General features: G+C 41.2%; 1 protein-coding gene across 7 annotated transcripts in view; it reads left to right on the top strand.

Moving 5' to 3' along the window:
* Nucleotides 1-15,855, top strand: part of EVA1C (eva-1 homolog C) — a 127,568-nt gene that overhangs the window by 27,625 nt on the left and 84,088 nt on the right. For 2 of the 7 annotated variants that reach the window (XM_072615090.1, XM_072615087.1), the window contains exon 1: nucleotides 8,960-9,409. The exons of 1 other annotated variant lie outside the window; for it this stretch is intronic. In XM_072615090.1, the coding sequence (XP_072471191.1) occupies nucleotides 9,406-9,409 (4 nt within the window). In that variant the 5' untranslated portion in view covers nucleotides 8,960-9,405. Of the gene's footprint in view, nucleotides 1-8,461; nucleotides 9,410-15,855 lie in introns of those variants that run through there. 4 more of the 7 variants (XM_072615089.1, XM_072615085.1, XM_072615086.1 and 1 more) reach the window with 4 other exon arrangements.

Below are 15,855 nucleotides of genomic sequence, written 5' to 3'. Positions count from 1 at the left end.
TGAAGGACTAGATAGAAAATGATTACCACTTCCTGTCCATCTCCACTAAGAATTGAATAAGAACATAAGGCTTAAATTTAAAAAAGAGGATTTTGTCAAAGCAAAAATTTTTCTCATATTAAATGTTAAGAAATATAATTTACCCAACTTTATGCCCATAAATTTGACAATCTAAATGAGATGCATGATTATTTTTAAAAATGTAAATTGCCCAGATTAACAGAAGAGGAAGTTGAATACTTAAAGAACCCCATCTCAGAAAAAGAAATTGAACAAATTATCAATGAACTCCCTAGGAAAAAATCTCCAGGGTTGGATGGATTTACAAGTGAATTCTATCAAACATTTAAAGAACAGTTAATTCCAATGCTTTATAGACTATTCGGGAAGATTGGGGAAGAAAGAGTCCTCCCAAATTCTTTTTATTATACAGAATCAGGTTTTGATACCTAAACCAGAGAGAGACAAAACAGAGAAAGAAAATTATAGACCAATTTCTCTAATGAATATAGATGCTAAAATTTTAAATAAGATTTTAGCAAAAAGAATGCAGCAACTTATCATGAGAATAAAGCATTATGATCTGGTAGGATTCATACCAGGAATGCAGGGCTGGTTCAGTATTAGGAAAACTATTAGCATTATTGATCCTATCAACAACAAACCTAATAGAAACCACTTGATTATCTCAATAGATGCAGAAAAAGCTTTTGACAAAATACAGCACCCATTCCTATTAAAAACACTGGAGAGCATAGGAATAAAGGGAACTTTTCATAAAATAATAAGCAGTATCTATCTAAAACCTTCAGCAAGCATTATATACAATGGAGATAAGCTAGATGCATTTCCAATAAGATCAGGGGTGAAACAAGAATGTTCATTATCACCGCTATTATTCAATATGGTACTAGAAATGTTAGCTGTAGCAATTAAAGAAGATAAAGAAATTGAAGGAATTAGAATAGGCAAAGAAGAAACTAAGTTATGACTCTTTGCAGATGATATGATGATATATTTGGAGAATCCCAGAGATTCAAGTAAAAAACTACTTGAAATAATAAAGAACTTTGGCAAAGTTTCAGGTTACAAAATAAATCCACACAAATCTTCTGCATTTCTATATATTACTAACAATGCCCAACAACAAGAGATAGAAAGAGAAATCTCATTTAAAGCTACAGTAGACGCTATAAAATATTTGGGAATCTACCTACCAAAACAAATCCAGGGACTGTATGAACACAATTACAAGACACTTTTCATGCAAAGTCAGATCTACGTGGAAAAACATCAATTTCTTGTGGGTAGGTCAAGCCAATATAATAAAAATGATGATTCTACATAAATTAATTTACTTATTTAGTGTCAAACTAATCAAACTATCTGATAATTATTTTCTAGAGCTGGAAAGAATAATATCAAAATTCATTTGGAAGAACAAAAGGTCCAAAATAGCAAGGGAACTAATGAAAAGAAATGCTAGGGAAGGTGGCCTAGCTGTATCAGATCTCAGATTGTATTATAAAGCAGCAATTATCAAAACCACTTGGTACTGGCTAAGAAACAGAAGGGTAGATAAGTGGAATAGGCTAAGTACTCAAGACACAGTAGGCAGTGAACATAGCAATCTACTGTTTGATAAACCCAAGGACCCCAGCTTCTTTGATAAGAATTCACTGTTTGACAAAAATTGCTGGGAAAACTGGATAAAAGTGTGGGGGAAACTAGACATAGACCAATGCCTGACACCGCACACAAGAATAAAGTCCAAATGGGTACATAATCTAGGTATAAAGATTGATACTGTGGACAAATTGGTGGAGCAAGGAATAGTGTATTTATCAGATTTATGGAGAAGGGAAGAATTTTTGACTAAAGAAGAGACAGAAAGCATTATGAAGTGCAAGATGGATAATTTTGATTACATTAAACTGAAAAGTTTTTGCACAACCAAACCCAATGCATCCAAGATTCGGAGGGATGCAGAAAACTGGGAAAGAACTTTTGCAACTAGTGTCTGGGATAAAGGCCTCATTTCTAAAATATATAGAGAACTGAGTCAAATGTACAAGAATACAAGTCATTCCCCTATGGATAAATGGTCAAAGGATATGAACAGGCAGTTTTAAGAGGAAGAAACTAAAGATATGTATAGTCATATGAAAAATGCTCTAAATCACTGTTGATTAGAGAGATGCAAATCAAAACAACTCTGAGGTACCACATCAGATTGACTAACATGACAGAACAAGAAGATGATAAATGTTGGAGAGGATGTGGGAGAGTTGGAACACTAATTCATTGTTGGTGGAGCTGTGAACTGATCCAACCATTCTGGAGAGCAATTTGGAACTGTGCCCAAAGGGCTACAAAAATATGCAACATAGTCATATTATGAAAGAAAACAGATTTTAAAAACCCCAAGAAAAAAGAAAGTTGTTAAAAAGTATGCTTTGATCTGCATTCAGCATTTAGCACTTCTTTTTCTGGAGGTGGATAGCATTTTTAATCATAAGTCTTTGAAATTGTCGTTAGATCATTGTATGGCTGAAAATTGCTAAACTGTTCACAGTTATTCATCATTGCTGTTACTATGTACACTTTTCTCTTGTTTTTCTGACAGTATTATCATTTTTTATAGCACAATAATATTCCACCACAGTCACATGCCACAACCTGTCTAGCCACTTCCCAACTGATGGGTACCCCCTCAATTCCCAATTTTTTGCCACCACAAAAAAGAACTGCTATCACTATTTTTGTACAGAAAGGTCCTATAGCTAGGGGCAGCTAAGTGGTGCAGTGGATAGAGCACCAGTGCAGGAGTCAGGAGGACCTGAGTTCAAATCTCACCTCAGACACTTGACACTCACTAGCTATGTGACCTTGGGCAAGTTACTTAACCCCAATTGCCTCATCCTGGGTCATCTCCAGGCATCCTGATGAATATCTGGTCACTGGATTCAGATGGCTCTGGAGGACAAGTGAGGCTGGTGACCTGCACAGCCCTCCCTCACTCAAAACAAAGTCAAGTGCAAGTCATGTCATGATTTCTCTGTTGGCATGATCTTCTTCAGCAACGAAGGATGAACACACAGAAAGGTCCTTTTCCTTCTTTTTTTTCCTTCTTGTCCAAAGGGCTTTTTTTTTAAAGGAAAACATCAGTACCCAGATGTAGATTAATAGTGTTTTACTTGAGAGGCGGGGTATAGAATGTTCAGGGAAGACTAGTACCTCTGGTGTGAGGGTTGTTGAGCACTTTTCTGGGCTGTTTTCCATCTTTGGTGTCCATCTGAATCACCCAGCTCTCACCCATGGCTCTAAGAAGCTGAAGAATGCACAGGGACCACACCCCAGTAAACCATTTCAGTAGACAGGCTAAACCAGGTTGAGGGTAACTGAGGGGTCTCAGATCCATCAGTAAGTTAAGAGAGTGTCTGCCACAAGCATGTGAATACTTCTCCCAGTGGAATGGTTGGATTGGAACAGTTTGTTCCAAGTGCCATGGAGTCAGCTGAAGCAAGCACTACGGAGCACTTTAGAGCTTGGTTAGACATAGAAGATGCCAGGGTCAACCACTGCATCCTGAGCCATCATCAGTTATCTTGACTTTTGTCTTGCCACTTGCTGGATGATTCTGGAAGAGACTATGCAACTCTGTCTTTCTTAAATCTAATTTATGCACGAGCCAAAAGATAGCACCCATACCATTTTGCCGTTTTTCCTTACCTCAAAGTCCTGTAGCAACAGGCAAGTAACAAAGTAGCAGGTATGGATACACTAGAGCTGTAGTCACAATTCTGCACACAGGTGGCCCAAAATATAGGGTCACTGGATTGAAGCAGCGGTGGGACTGGGCATATGCTCCTACCATGATAAGATCAAAGAAAAATCTTCTGAATACCTGGAGACCCTCACCATCAATATGCTGATAATTCTGGGTGACTTTAATGTCAGAGTAGGCACATACTATCAGACATGGCAGAGTACTGGGGAGGAATGGAGTCAAAAGTTGAAATAGTAATGATCACTTACAACTGAAGACTTGTATGTCTCATGATTTCCTCATCACCAACACCGTCTTCTGCTTACTTAAATACAATAAAACTTGATGGATGCACCCTTGCAACAAATATTGGTATTTAATAGATTATGTCATGGTAATGAGAAGAAGCAGAATCTTCCAGCTGAAGTTTATAAGGCAAGTGGCATGATGCTCATACAAAAGCTGACAGTTGCATTCATTTCACATGCCAGCAAGATTATGCTTAAGATTCTGCAAGCTAGGCTTCAGCAATATTTAGACCAAGAATTACCAAAAGAACAGGTTGGTTTTCAAAGAAGCAGTGGAAGTTGAGACTGAATTGCCAATATTTGCTGCTGAATTATGGAGATCATCAATCAAGGGAGATCCAGAAAAATATCTACTTCTCATCCATTAACAACACTAAAGCCTTTGGTTATATGGATCACAACAAAATGTGGCAAGTCCTCAAAGAGATAGAAGTACTAGATCATCTTATTTGTTTCCTGAGGAATTTGTATGCTAGGCAAGAAGCAACAGTTAGAACTGAACATAAAACAACTGATAGGTTTGAGATGGGAAAGAAGTATAATAAGGCTGTATATTGTCACCTTATTTATTTAACTTATTTGCAGAGTACATGATGTGAAATATCAGACTGGATGAATCAGAGCTGGAATTAAGGTTGCTGGGAGAAATACCAACAATCTCAGATATGTAAATGATACCACTCTGATGATAGAAAATGAAGAATTATGAAGCCTTTTGATGAGGGCAGAAGAAGAGAATGTCAAAGCTGGCTTGAAACTTAACATAAAAAAAAAAAAAGATCCTGACAACTTTTCCCATCACTTACTGGCAAATGGAGAAAGAAGATATGGAAGCTGTGTTAGATTTTATATTCTTGGGCTCAAAGGTAACTGTAGATTATGACTGCAGCCATGAAATTAAAAGTTGTTTGCTCCATGGAAGGAAAGTTAAGGAAAATCTGGGCAGCATACTAAAAAGCAGAGATATCCCCTTTCTGAAAAGATCCACATAAGTCAAAATTATTGTTTTTCCAGTAGTAATATGTGACAGTGAGAGTTGGAATTTAATGAAAGCTGAGCACCTCAGAATTGACACTTTTGAATTGTGGTGCTAGAGAAGACTTTTGAGAGTCCCTTGGAAAACAAGGAGATCAAATCAGTCAATACTTAAAGAAATTAATTCAGGCTATTCACCAGAAGATCAAATACTGAAGGTAAAGCTTAACTGCTTTGGCCACATAATGAAAAGATGGGACTCATTGGAAAAGACCCCAATGTTGGGAAAGTTTGAAGGCAAAAGGAAAAGAGGATAGTAGAGGATAAGATGGATAAAGTGTCATGGAAACAACAAACATGTTCCTAATTGGACAGACTTCGAGAGATAGTGGAGGATAGAAGATCCATTGGATCATGAGTCAGACATGACTAAACAACAACAAAAAACCATTTTCTTCAGTATTTTTTGTGCCTCTTTTGCCAATCTGTTAATTCTCTTTTCATAATTTTCTTGCATCACTCTCATTTCTTCTCCTAATTTTTCTTCTACCACTCTTTTCTCTTTCTTTAACTCTTCCAGAAATTGTTGGGCTTAGGTCCAATTAACATTTTTCTTTGAGTCTTTGATTGTAGTTGTTTTCATATTGTTGATTTCTTCTAAATTTATGTACTGGTTTTTCCTTTCACCACAGGAGCTTTTTATGTTCAAATTCCTTTTTTGTTTGTTCGTTTTTCCAGCCTATTTCTTGACTTTGAACTTTATGTTAAAGTTGAGCTCTGCTCACCTTGGGGTGGATAGGAATTATATCAAACTTCATGTTTTTTTGTACTGCTGTTTTCAGAGCTAGTCTTGGAGGTCTGTGAATTTTTGGTGCTTCCAAGGTAGTATGACCTAGAGAGGTGTTGTTATTCCTCTCCTGGCCTTCTCTCTGGTCCTTATTCAGGAAGGATCCTTGGTCCCCTGCAGCCACAAGTGCTAACCTCCTCTTTGCTTTGGAACTGAGACCAGGGCCCTTACTTCCTTGTGACTGACGCCCTAGCCCTCCTCTCTGCCCTAGAAGTGAGACACAATGTCTCTGGGCGAAAAGCTCCAGAAGCTACTGTTGCCACCACAGAATATGTGGCTTCCAGACAGGCCTCTACCCTGTTGTCATAAGCTTCTTCTGTTGACCTCCTAAGTTTTCTTAGGCCAGACAAATGCCTCATCCTGACCTTTTGTTGGCTCTGCCATTCCAAAATTTGATTTGAGGCATTATTTTAAAGTTATTTGTAGGGGAATGTTGGGAGAGACTAGCTGGTTTGTCTCTAATCTACCATCTTTACTCTGACCCTCCCTCTACTTGGAGGCTTTTCATTGGCCTTTCCCGATGACTATAACTATCTCTTCCTTATTCCCACCTTCTGCCTTCCTTTAAATCTCAGCTAAAATCCTACCTACAGGCAAGAAGCCTGTCCCAATCCTCCTCAATCTCAGGGACTTCCCTGTGATATTACTCCCAATACATCCTGCATTTCTGTTGTTTGTGGTTTGCATGTTGTCTTCCCCTTTAGACTGTGAGTTTTTGAGAACAAGGACTGCTTTGGGGGGGTTTTTTCTTTCTTTGTATCCCTACTGCTCAACACAGTGCCTGACACATAGTAGGTGCTTAATAAACACTTGTTCATTGAATGAGTGCCATCTATTGGAAGCTACGCAGTACTTCAGGTACAGCAAAGAATTACATAGAGCAGATGATTGAAGCCTTTTGAAAGGGAACCCCCAGAGAAAATTACCCCAAAAATCTAGGTAACAGACACATACTCAGAAGCCATAATAGAAGCAGCTCCAGCTGGGACTCCATCCAGGACTTGATTCTAGTGACTGTTGTTTACAGTTAAGTTTCCAATAAACTCTGCTTAAACCCTAGATGAGCTTTAAGTCAATATGTTTCTTCTCCAAGCTTTGGGAAAGGTGTGTTTTCAAGGGCAGTTGGCAACAGCACCCCAGGTGGTGTCAGGTTGTGAGGTTCCCAGATTATCTGTATGAGGGGGAACAACTCAGAGAAGTGAGAAGGGTGCTGATGTCTCTTTTTCATGGGAGAGTTTCTGAACCAAGAGGCCCATCCACAATTTGAGGATTTTCAAGATTAATGGAGATGGAGTGATCACAATATAATAAGATTTCTAGCTGAAAGGTACCTGAGATAGAGCTACCTTATTTTAAAGATTAGGAAACAAGCCCAGAGAAGGAGAGGACCCGTGATGGTGGTTATCAGTTTAAACCCCCAAATTAGTTAGGACAGAATAAACAGGATAATGGAATGAGGAGAGAGGCAGCACCAGGGAGTTTTGTTTATTTGAAAAGTTTCTAAAAATCTTTAAAGGATATTTTTAAACTATTGAGTAAAGTAATTAGTATTGTCTTTTATTTAGCCAGCTCTGTTTTCCTCAGTTGGAGTGTGTTGGAGGTGGGGATGAGGTAGTAGGGGGTGGGATCTAGTCAAAAGTATGGGAATTACAATTTCAGCAAGGAATCACCACTAGCCATAACGTGATGTGTGTGACTGAACCATCCATCTCTTCTGGGCTGCACACCAGCATAAACAGAGAGGACAACAGGGGACTACTGGTCTGGAAAACAAGGCCTCAATGAGTTCTGAAACTCTTTCCCTTCCTCCCTCCTGCCCCTCCCCACCTCTGTTCCCTCTGTCCTGCCAGTTACTTGAATCGGTGACTGCAACAAACTCTCCTCGGCTTAGGCACCCACTCCTCCCTCCTGGGTTTGGACACTGGCTCCCAAGCCTCCTCCCCTTTCATTTTAGCCAAGTTCTCCCTACTGTGAGCTTGGTGAAGCTGCAGAAGCAGCCGCAGCTGCTCTGGGATCAAGCACCTTATAAATTTGGCCTTTCTCATTGCTTGGGAACATGATGTTTCTAAACTTTACTCAGCGGCCTATACGTACGTCCTGTAGAACAAGTTCTGTGCCAAAAGGATGGGGTCTAAATGGATGGATAATGGTCGGAGCTACAAAACTCACCTAAATTTCCATCTGTAAATTACACGGCAGTATCATACTGACGTTTCCATAGATTGAATTTACTAAAACTGTGGTGTGTGTGTGTGTGTGTGTGTGTAGCTGCATCGAATGAACAAGGTGTTTGACACTTTATGAAATGGCCCATTTAAATGGAAAGTCCTTTTAAAGCGCCTTTAGCATTATTATGAGTCCTTCCTCGGAGGAAACATAGAGTGTCCACTGCTTTTTCGCAAATACAGCATGTCCTTCGAACCGTGGGTCAGGTCCCCGCGTTTAGTTCTGGGATCGTTCACAACACAGGAACCCCAATTGTCCCCCCATCTCCATCACCCTAGGGCGGGCGAGCATGCGCCTGAATCCCCTGTCTTCAGCTTACTCCTCTCGATCGGTCCCGCGGACTGGCAGCTTAAGTGCGTCACGGCTCCCCTTGCTCTGGGGAAAGAGGGGGCGCATTTCTCTGGGGAAGGGAAGGAAGGCGAGCGTATGGCCAGTGCTCCGATGCCTCTAGGGGAAAGGAGGGGAGCAAGCCGAGTGTTCTAGGGGCGGAGACACCCTGGCTGGGGGACCCAGGGCACTATAGACGCTCAAGTTGCCCAGCCCACTCAGGGCTGGGGCAGTCTGCTAGGAGCTTGCCTCTCCTGGCGGCTTGGGGAAAGGCTGGTTTCTTTTCGTTCGTACAGTAAAAGAGTTATTTTCTTTTTTCTTTACTCTTCCTCTCCTCTTCCCTTTGCCTTTTCAAACCCCTCTTCTTCTTCACTACCTCCCCACACCCCACACCCCCCACGCCCTTAGTTTCCTCTACCGCAGCAGCAAATAGCTGTGATTTCCTCTTGGGGAAACTACGTGGATCCTTCCCTAGGCTCCTCGCTCCGCCCTGGTGTCCTTTCCCCTCTCCTTGGATGAGATCCTAGCCTAGCCGGGGTCTGAAGTGAGAAGAGAGGTTCCCTAACTCCCGGCAGGGAGAGTGGTGGGAGGAGAGCAGCTGGCATCTGACCCATCTCCGCCATGTGACTCTGTCTTCCACCCACCTACCCCCCGCCTGGGCGCGCCCTCCCTCCCAGCGCCCCGGTCCCCATTCTCCGCTCACCCCGCACCATGTTTCAGCGGGATCGGGCGCAGCTAACGTCGCCCCTGCAGCATCCCAGCCTGCGGAGACAGGTAGAGCCCGTGCTACTATTTCGCCTCTTCTACTGTACCTTCTTGGTGTGCACCAAAGAGATCGCAGCCCTCACTGACTTCTCCGGTAAGAGGCGCCCTCCGTCATTCTCTGTTCACCTGCCTCCCCTCCGAGAGCCACAGGTGGGCCAAGAGAGACAGCAGTGGTGGCTGCCGCCAGAATGGGTATGGCTGGATGGGTTTCTGGGTGGTTGGACTGAAGGTTTGCAAGGCTGTTGCCTCCCCTGTTCTTAGCCCTTGATTTAGAAGCCTATCAGAGAGGGGAGGTAGAATTCCCTTAGAAAGATGAGAAAAAAATAAGACATTTCTAGACTTCTGGCGATATGGAACCCTCTAGGTATGTGTCCTGCCTCATCTCTGGGCTGGGCAACATTAGGGCAAATTTGTTGACTCTTGCTGTTACGCAGTTAAATACACATTTTCTGATCTAGAAAGTTTGCCTGTTGATAAAGACCGTGGGTTTTATGGAGAGAACCCTTGTTTTCCCACCCAGTACCTGCACGTACTCACTTGCCGTAAATGATAGTTTAGACTGGAGACTGGACTGAGCGAAGCAAACAGTGGGAGAGACATAAACCCATTTTAGGAAGTTCGTAGTTACAGTTCATTACTGAGACAGTGAAGAAGCTGGGGGGGGGGGGGCAAGTATCTATCAAATCATCTATCTTTGTATGTAGGGGGCAGGAGAGACAATGGGGAGGGAGGAAAAAAAGCAATGGAAATAACTTTATAACTAAGTTGCAACAACCCTCCATCTTTTTCTATCCCTCTACTCTCCTTTAAGCTGAGTGATTAGACAGTTTAATGGATTTGAGGATTTTTATCAAGTCCCCACTGTAGTTACTGTTAGAGCATTTCTCCTAAGCAGGTGTATCATGCCTGTCAAAAGAAAAGCATTCCAAAAGTTGGTTGAAGAAACAGCATTATTGTCACTGTGCTTGCTGAGAACAGTATAGTATGATTCTAACAGGCTTGTGCCCATTTAACTTACTTTTGAGTCTCTGACTTCATGGAGCTCCTAACTTAGCCACTATGTTAAAGCTATGGTAAATATACAGCATCTCTCTGGAGTTTTGCAGAGGCTTTATAACAGCGTGGATGGTTAATGTACCCAGCAGCCAGGTCTGGTTGCAGTGGATATAATTCATTTCAGAGGACTTACCAAAAAACATTTCTTGTGTACTGAAAGTCAAGACTTAGGTATCTTATTTACTTATAGAGAATATGTCATTGTTAAATGAGAGAACTTAGGTCAGTGGTTCTTTGCTTTGAATATTTAATACCAACTTAATGTTCCCACGTGGCAGTAACCCTGGCAAAGGAAGCCAAGATATGCCTATTTGGCAAGAAAACTGTAGCCCTCAAAATCAAACAGAAAGGCAAGATAGCTTCACCAAATGTCTTGGGAAAATGTACTGTACTCTTTCAAGAATTATTGACTTAAAAAAAAACCCACTTAGTTGCAAGAGAAGTTCTGTATCTGTTGTTGCTTTGTTCTATGGTAAACACAGTTTAAAAAAAAATAGGTGAAAAAGAACTAATAGGTTTTCCAATAAAAACTAAAAAAAAGAAACCCAAAATAGGTGAAGTAACTAATAAACCCACTGTATTGACATCGCTGAAACTGAACAAATGTTTTAAGTAAACTGGGTTTCAAACCTTAGATTGTTCTCATAGATTACAGTTGAAGATTGTTTTCTTGGCATTTTTCTACATCATCAAATTAATAGCATATAAAAATTATATTTATAGGAGACCTGTATACCTCAGCAGTAAAGTTTTGAACAGTAATGATTGTCAAATTCACTAACAGAAAACCTCTATTGAAGAGAACTGAAATAAAAAAAATAGAGAAATATGTTCTGTCAGAGTCATAACTAGGGTACCATGAGTGGAGTTTTGATAAAGGAAGCCAAAATTTAGAGGGTACAGAATTTGAAATAATGATTTTAAAAGACTGAGCAATTTAAAAGGTTGTTACATTTAGATTTCACATTCACTCCTTCGGCAGTGTGGAAAGTATGTTGCAAGAATAATTTGTTAAAGTTTGACCTCAAAGAAGTGTTTTTGGAGGGAGTACATGTGTGCCCCATTCTTCCTCAGCTGGTTGAGGTAATCACAGAAAGTAAGGGGCATACAACAGATATGTCAATAAAGTGCAAAGCACTATATGCCCTGTTTATCCCCTTACAATGTGTAAGAAAGTCTGCTGGGTGAATTGGAAGGGGAGCTTGGCCATCGGTGGGGCCATTGTTGAGTTAACCTTTTTGTGGGCTTTAAAAAGCTAAGCCTGCTAGACCTGGGGACAGTTTCAGAGTACAAAGTAGGGAGCAGCTTTGTGGAGTATGAACCTAGTGCTTCTACCAGAAGGTTAGAAGGTGGAGACTTTTCTCTTTTACCCATCCCATCTCTTTCAGCAGAGTTGTTTACCCATTAGGAAACACTGTGTCCAACATGGAACAGTTTGGAGAGTCAAGCAATTTAAGGTAGGGAGCAGATACATACATACACTTCCCAGAGAGATACAGACACAAAGACAACATTCAAAAGGAGAGGAGGAAACAGGAATACTTTCCCCCTCCAACTTAGTACTCACAGGTTCACCAATAATTGTTTTCATGCTGTCTGTGAGCTCCTTAGAGTAGGGACTATCTTTTGCCTTCCTTTGTATCCCCAGAGCTTAGCACAGTGCTTAGCACATAGTAGGTACAAATGTATATCTACTGCCAGCAGGGTTACTGCTCCTATTTTGGGTTCAAGGTTAGTCTTCTAGTCTACCCCACTGGTGAGTTTGTTGCTGCTGCATCATTTTTCAGTGCAGTCCAACTCTGCATGACCCCATATGGGGTTTTCTTCAGTAAAGATACTAGAGTGGTTTGCCATTTCCTTCTCCAGCTCATTTTATAGATTAGGAAACAGAAAAACACGGTTAAGTGACTTGCTCAGGGTCACACAGCTAGTGTGTGTCTAAGGCTGCATTTGAACTCACAGTCTTCCTAACACTTTGCCTGGTACTCTGTCCACTGTGGCACCTAGCTGCTCCTAAATTGGTGATTTTACCTTGAATAATAAAGTCAGCCAGTGTCAGGAAATAGATACAATTAGCTCAAAACGAAGGCATTTGCTAAGATGGCATACTAAGAATGCTATTCATAGTGCAAAGAGTAGGCATGAACTTAGACAACAGTAGCAGATATTATAACATTTTAAAATAATAATTTGTTACACCAGGAAGCTGCTAGTGATGCCCTCCTCACTCTCTCCCCAAGTAACACCAAATGAAGTGCCTTCCCTGTGTCCCCCCCCCCCCCCGCCCCATATCCTCCCATGGGCAAATGTCTAACATCTCTCAAGTTAGCTCCCTATGGGCCAGCATCAGGGTCTCCCCTCTACACCGCTTCCCGCCCTGTCAGTTGATTCAGGGTTTAGTTTAGTGTTGTTTACCCAGGGCTCATTTCATCCTTTTAGCTCCAGGTGCTGAAAATGGTATTTATGGCTCTATATCATGTAAAGAAACTTGAGCTGTGACTCATTCATTGAAATCACATGATTTTCTCTCTGCATCATATCCCAACTTCTGCTGTGAAATGTATGTTGGTTCAGGGTACACAAGTCTGTGGCTAAGTTGAAGCAGATAAACTCTGGCAGCCCAGCAGCCCAGGCTGTTAGGCCTTGTTTTTAATCTCTTCACATTTCTTTCTCAACACCTTGGGACAATCTAGAGTTCTGGAGATAAGTGTCAAGGTTTTTAGTGATCCTTTTAGGAGTAGGTGGGAAAACTGATTCCCTACTAGGAGTAGCCTTGAGGGCACACGTGGCCTTCTAGGTCCTTGGGTGTTGCCTTTTGTCTGAGTCCAAATTTTTACAGAAGAAATCCTTTTATTAAGGGATTAGTTCTATGAAGTTTTGATTCAGCTGGAGGGTTGAACTTGAGGACCTAGAGGGCCACATTTGGCCTTTGAGGCTGCAGGTTCCCCATCCTAAACCATGTCAGTAAATTTAAATTTTAAAGCAGTTCATGTGAAACATCCAGAAAATAGACTGGAGGAAGAAAATTCTTAGAAAGGAATAAGATTAAGCCTCCTGAAATTGTCATGTTCAGACCTATTCTAATATCTATACTGATCATAACCTTCAATGATACCTGCATCACCACAGAGAGGTGATAGCAAGGAAAGCCAACCATGCCTTCAGATAAGAATTTGAGTGTTTTGGGGAAGGTTTTATTTGATCCTAACTGAAGAACTCCAAACCCAGATTGAACTTCAAAGCTGTCCAGTCATGGTTCAGGGCAGGCCCTCTGGATTGCTTTTTATAAGCTTGGCAGGGTTTATGCAGTAACAAAGCTGTATGCTGTAAAGAACCCTTGCAGCCTTCCCTACCAAGAGCACTGCAGCAATAACTGTATGTAAGAGTTCGGTTTTTTGTGATGTACTTATACATTTGTTTTGCTAAATAAGGACAATATAAAAAAAATGAGTCAGAAAGAGGGAGGAGGACAGAGGGAACTCTGTCCTTTGTCTTTTTACTTTTTCCAGGGTAGAAGAGCCACGTAAAAAGGCAGCAGCAGAAGGTCAAAAGGTCACAACCATCTTTGTGCAGTATAAAATACAGCAGCAAAAGATTAGCAATACAGGGTATTGGAAGGAAATTTTTCTCTCCATTGTTACTCATTCTTGAAGATCAGTGACTGTCGGCTGGCATATTTTTTCCTATTATGTCTGTTTGGGGTGATTCTAGCATCAGATTCCAGCTCCCTGCCCTTTTCCCCTTCTGCCTCCCCCCCCATTAGTTTTTAATTTTCCTCGATTTATTCACATAGCCTCACTCTAACCATTCCTGAGTTTGTTTTGAGATCCTGTGTGAAACCCTTCACCCACTTCTCTTTTCTAAATATGTTATAGAGGTGTTGCCAGAGTTAACTGGAAAACTTTCATCACTACATTAAAAATGTATCCCAGGGAATCCAAGAGAATTTCATGCAAAATTGGTACTTCTGTTCTTTAATCCTATACTCAAATGTGTTTGGACTTCATCCATTTTCCTCTTCCCAAACTAATTCTATCCTTTTGAACACATTCCTAATCTGAGAACTGAGCTCAAGAAGTCCAGACTTTTCATCGACTTTATTCGTAAGACAAGGATAATATCATTTCCAAAAATCTTTTCTGTTGAGAGAGCAGTACTTTGAAGGAAGGTCCAAGTTATGGTGTGAGAGAGAAAGATAATGAAGACCCACCATTCTGGGCATCGTAAAAGAAAGAGCATAAAACAGTAGGGTCTTTTGGCATCCCCCAGGATGCTTTTAAAACTTCCCACTCCTGAAGGCTGAGATTGTGACAGCACCTCCGTGCTTGGGGGTCCCAGGGGGGGCATATAAAGGAGGGAAGCAGTTGATGGCTTAAATTACCACTGTCCTTTGGAGGGAACAAACTTCATCTCCCTTCCTCTTCCTTCTGTTCCTCTTCTCCTTTTCCCTTTTCCTGTAGCCTTACCAAAACTCCAAGTAGTTGGTGAGATTGTGAGGTCTAGGAGGAGAGAAGGGGAGAGGTTTTCCAGGTCCTCTTTCCCCTCCCTCACAAATGCTTTAATTTCTGCCCCATCTCCATCCCATCTGTAGGCAAAGAAATTGTGGTCATGCATGATCCTCAGCCTTCCCTCTCTCTCTTCTCTCCAGCTAGTTGCCAAGTCTTGTCAATTCTACATCCACAGCATCTCTAGTATCTATCCCCTTCTCTCCATTCATATGGACACCACTATACTCCAGGCTTGTTGCCTCTCACCTGGACTGTTACAGTATCCTCCTAATCAGTCTCCCTGCCTCAAGTCTCTTCTCTCTCCAGTATAGTATAGCTATTCTCCACACAACTGCTAAAGTGATATTCTCCAAATGGAGGTCTGACCATGTCACTCCCCTACTCAGTAAACTAGTGACTTCTTATTTCTTCTAGGATCAAAAACAATCTCTTCTCTTTAGCATTTAAAGTGCTTCCTATCCGGGCTCCAATCTACCCTTCCAATCATATTCTGCTTTATTCCTCTTCACATAACTAAGTGGTGTAGTGGAGCAAGTCCTAGGTTTGGAGACAAGAAAAGCCCTGAATTCAAATATGGCCTCAGATGCTTACCAGCAGTGTGACCCTGGGCAAGTCACTTTATTTGCCTAAGTTTCTTCAACTGTAAAATGGAGATAATGACTGCACTTGCCTTCCATCTGCGGTTGTTATGAGGTTGAAGTGAAATAATATGTATTTATTTTTACATATTTTGCACATACTTAGGTATATTTGTCTTCCCCTTTAGAATGTAGGTTCCTTGAAGGCAGGAACTGATTCTTTATTGTCCCTGTGTCACCATTGCCTAGCATGGTGCCCAACACGTAATAGAGTTCTTTGACTGATTTGATATTGCTACAGTTCATGGGGCATGGTAGACAGGGGACAGTACGGTTGTAGAGGACGTCATTTTGCAAAGAGGATTTCCTCTAACTCAGAAAAAAGTTTCTAGATGGTAGAAGTGATTTGTCTGGCCCAAGCAAAGGATACTTAATGTAGGGTTAGCTGATTGGAGAACCCCAGATCAATTAGGCCTAGTTATTTGATTGATAAAAT

Source organism: Notamacropus eugenii, chromosome 5, assembly GCF_028372415.1.
Source record: "Notamacropus eugenii isolate mMacEug1 chromosome 5, mMacEug1.pri_v2, whole genome shotgun sequence".
NCBI classification, from domain to species: Eukaryota; Metazoa; Chordata; class Mammalia; order Diprotodontia; family Macropodidae; genus Notamacropus; species Notamacropus eugenii.
The sequence above is the reverse complement of the archived record's forward strand: the minus strand, read 5'-3'. Positions and strand labels throughout refer to the sequence as shown.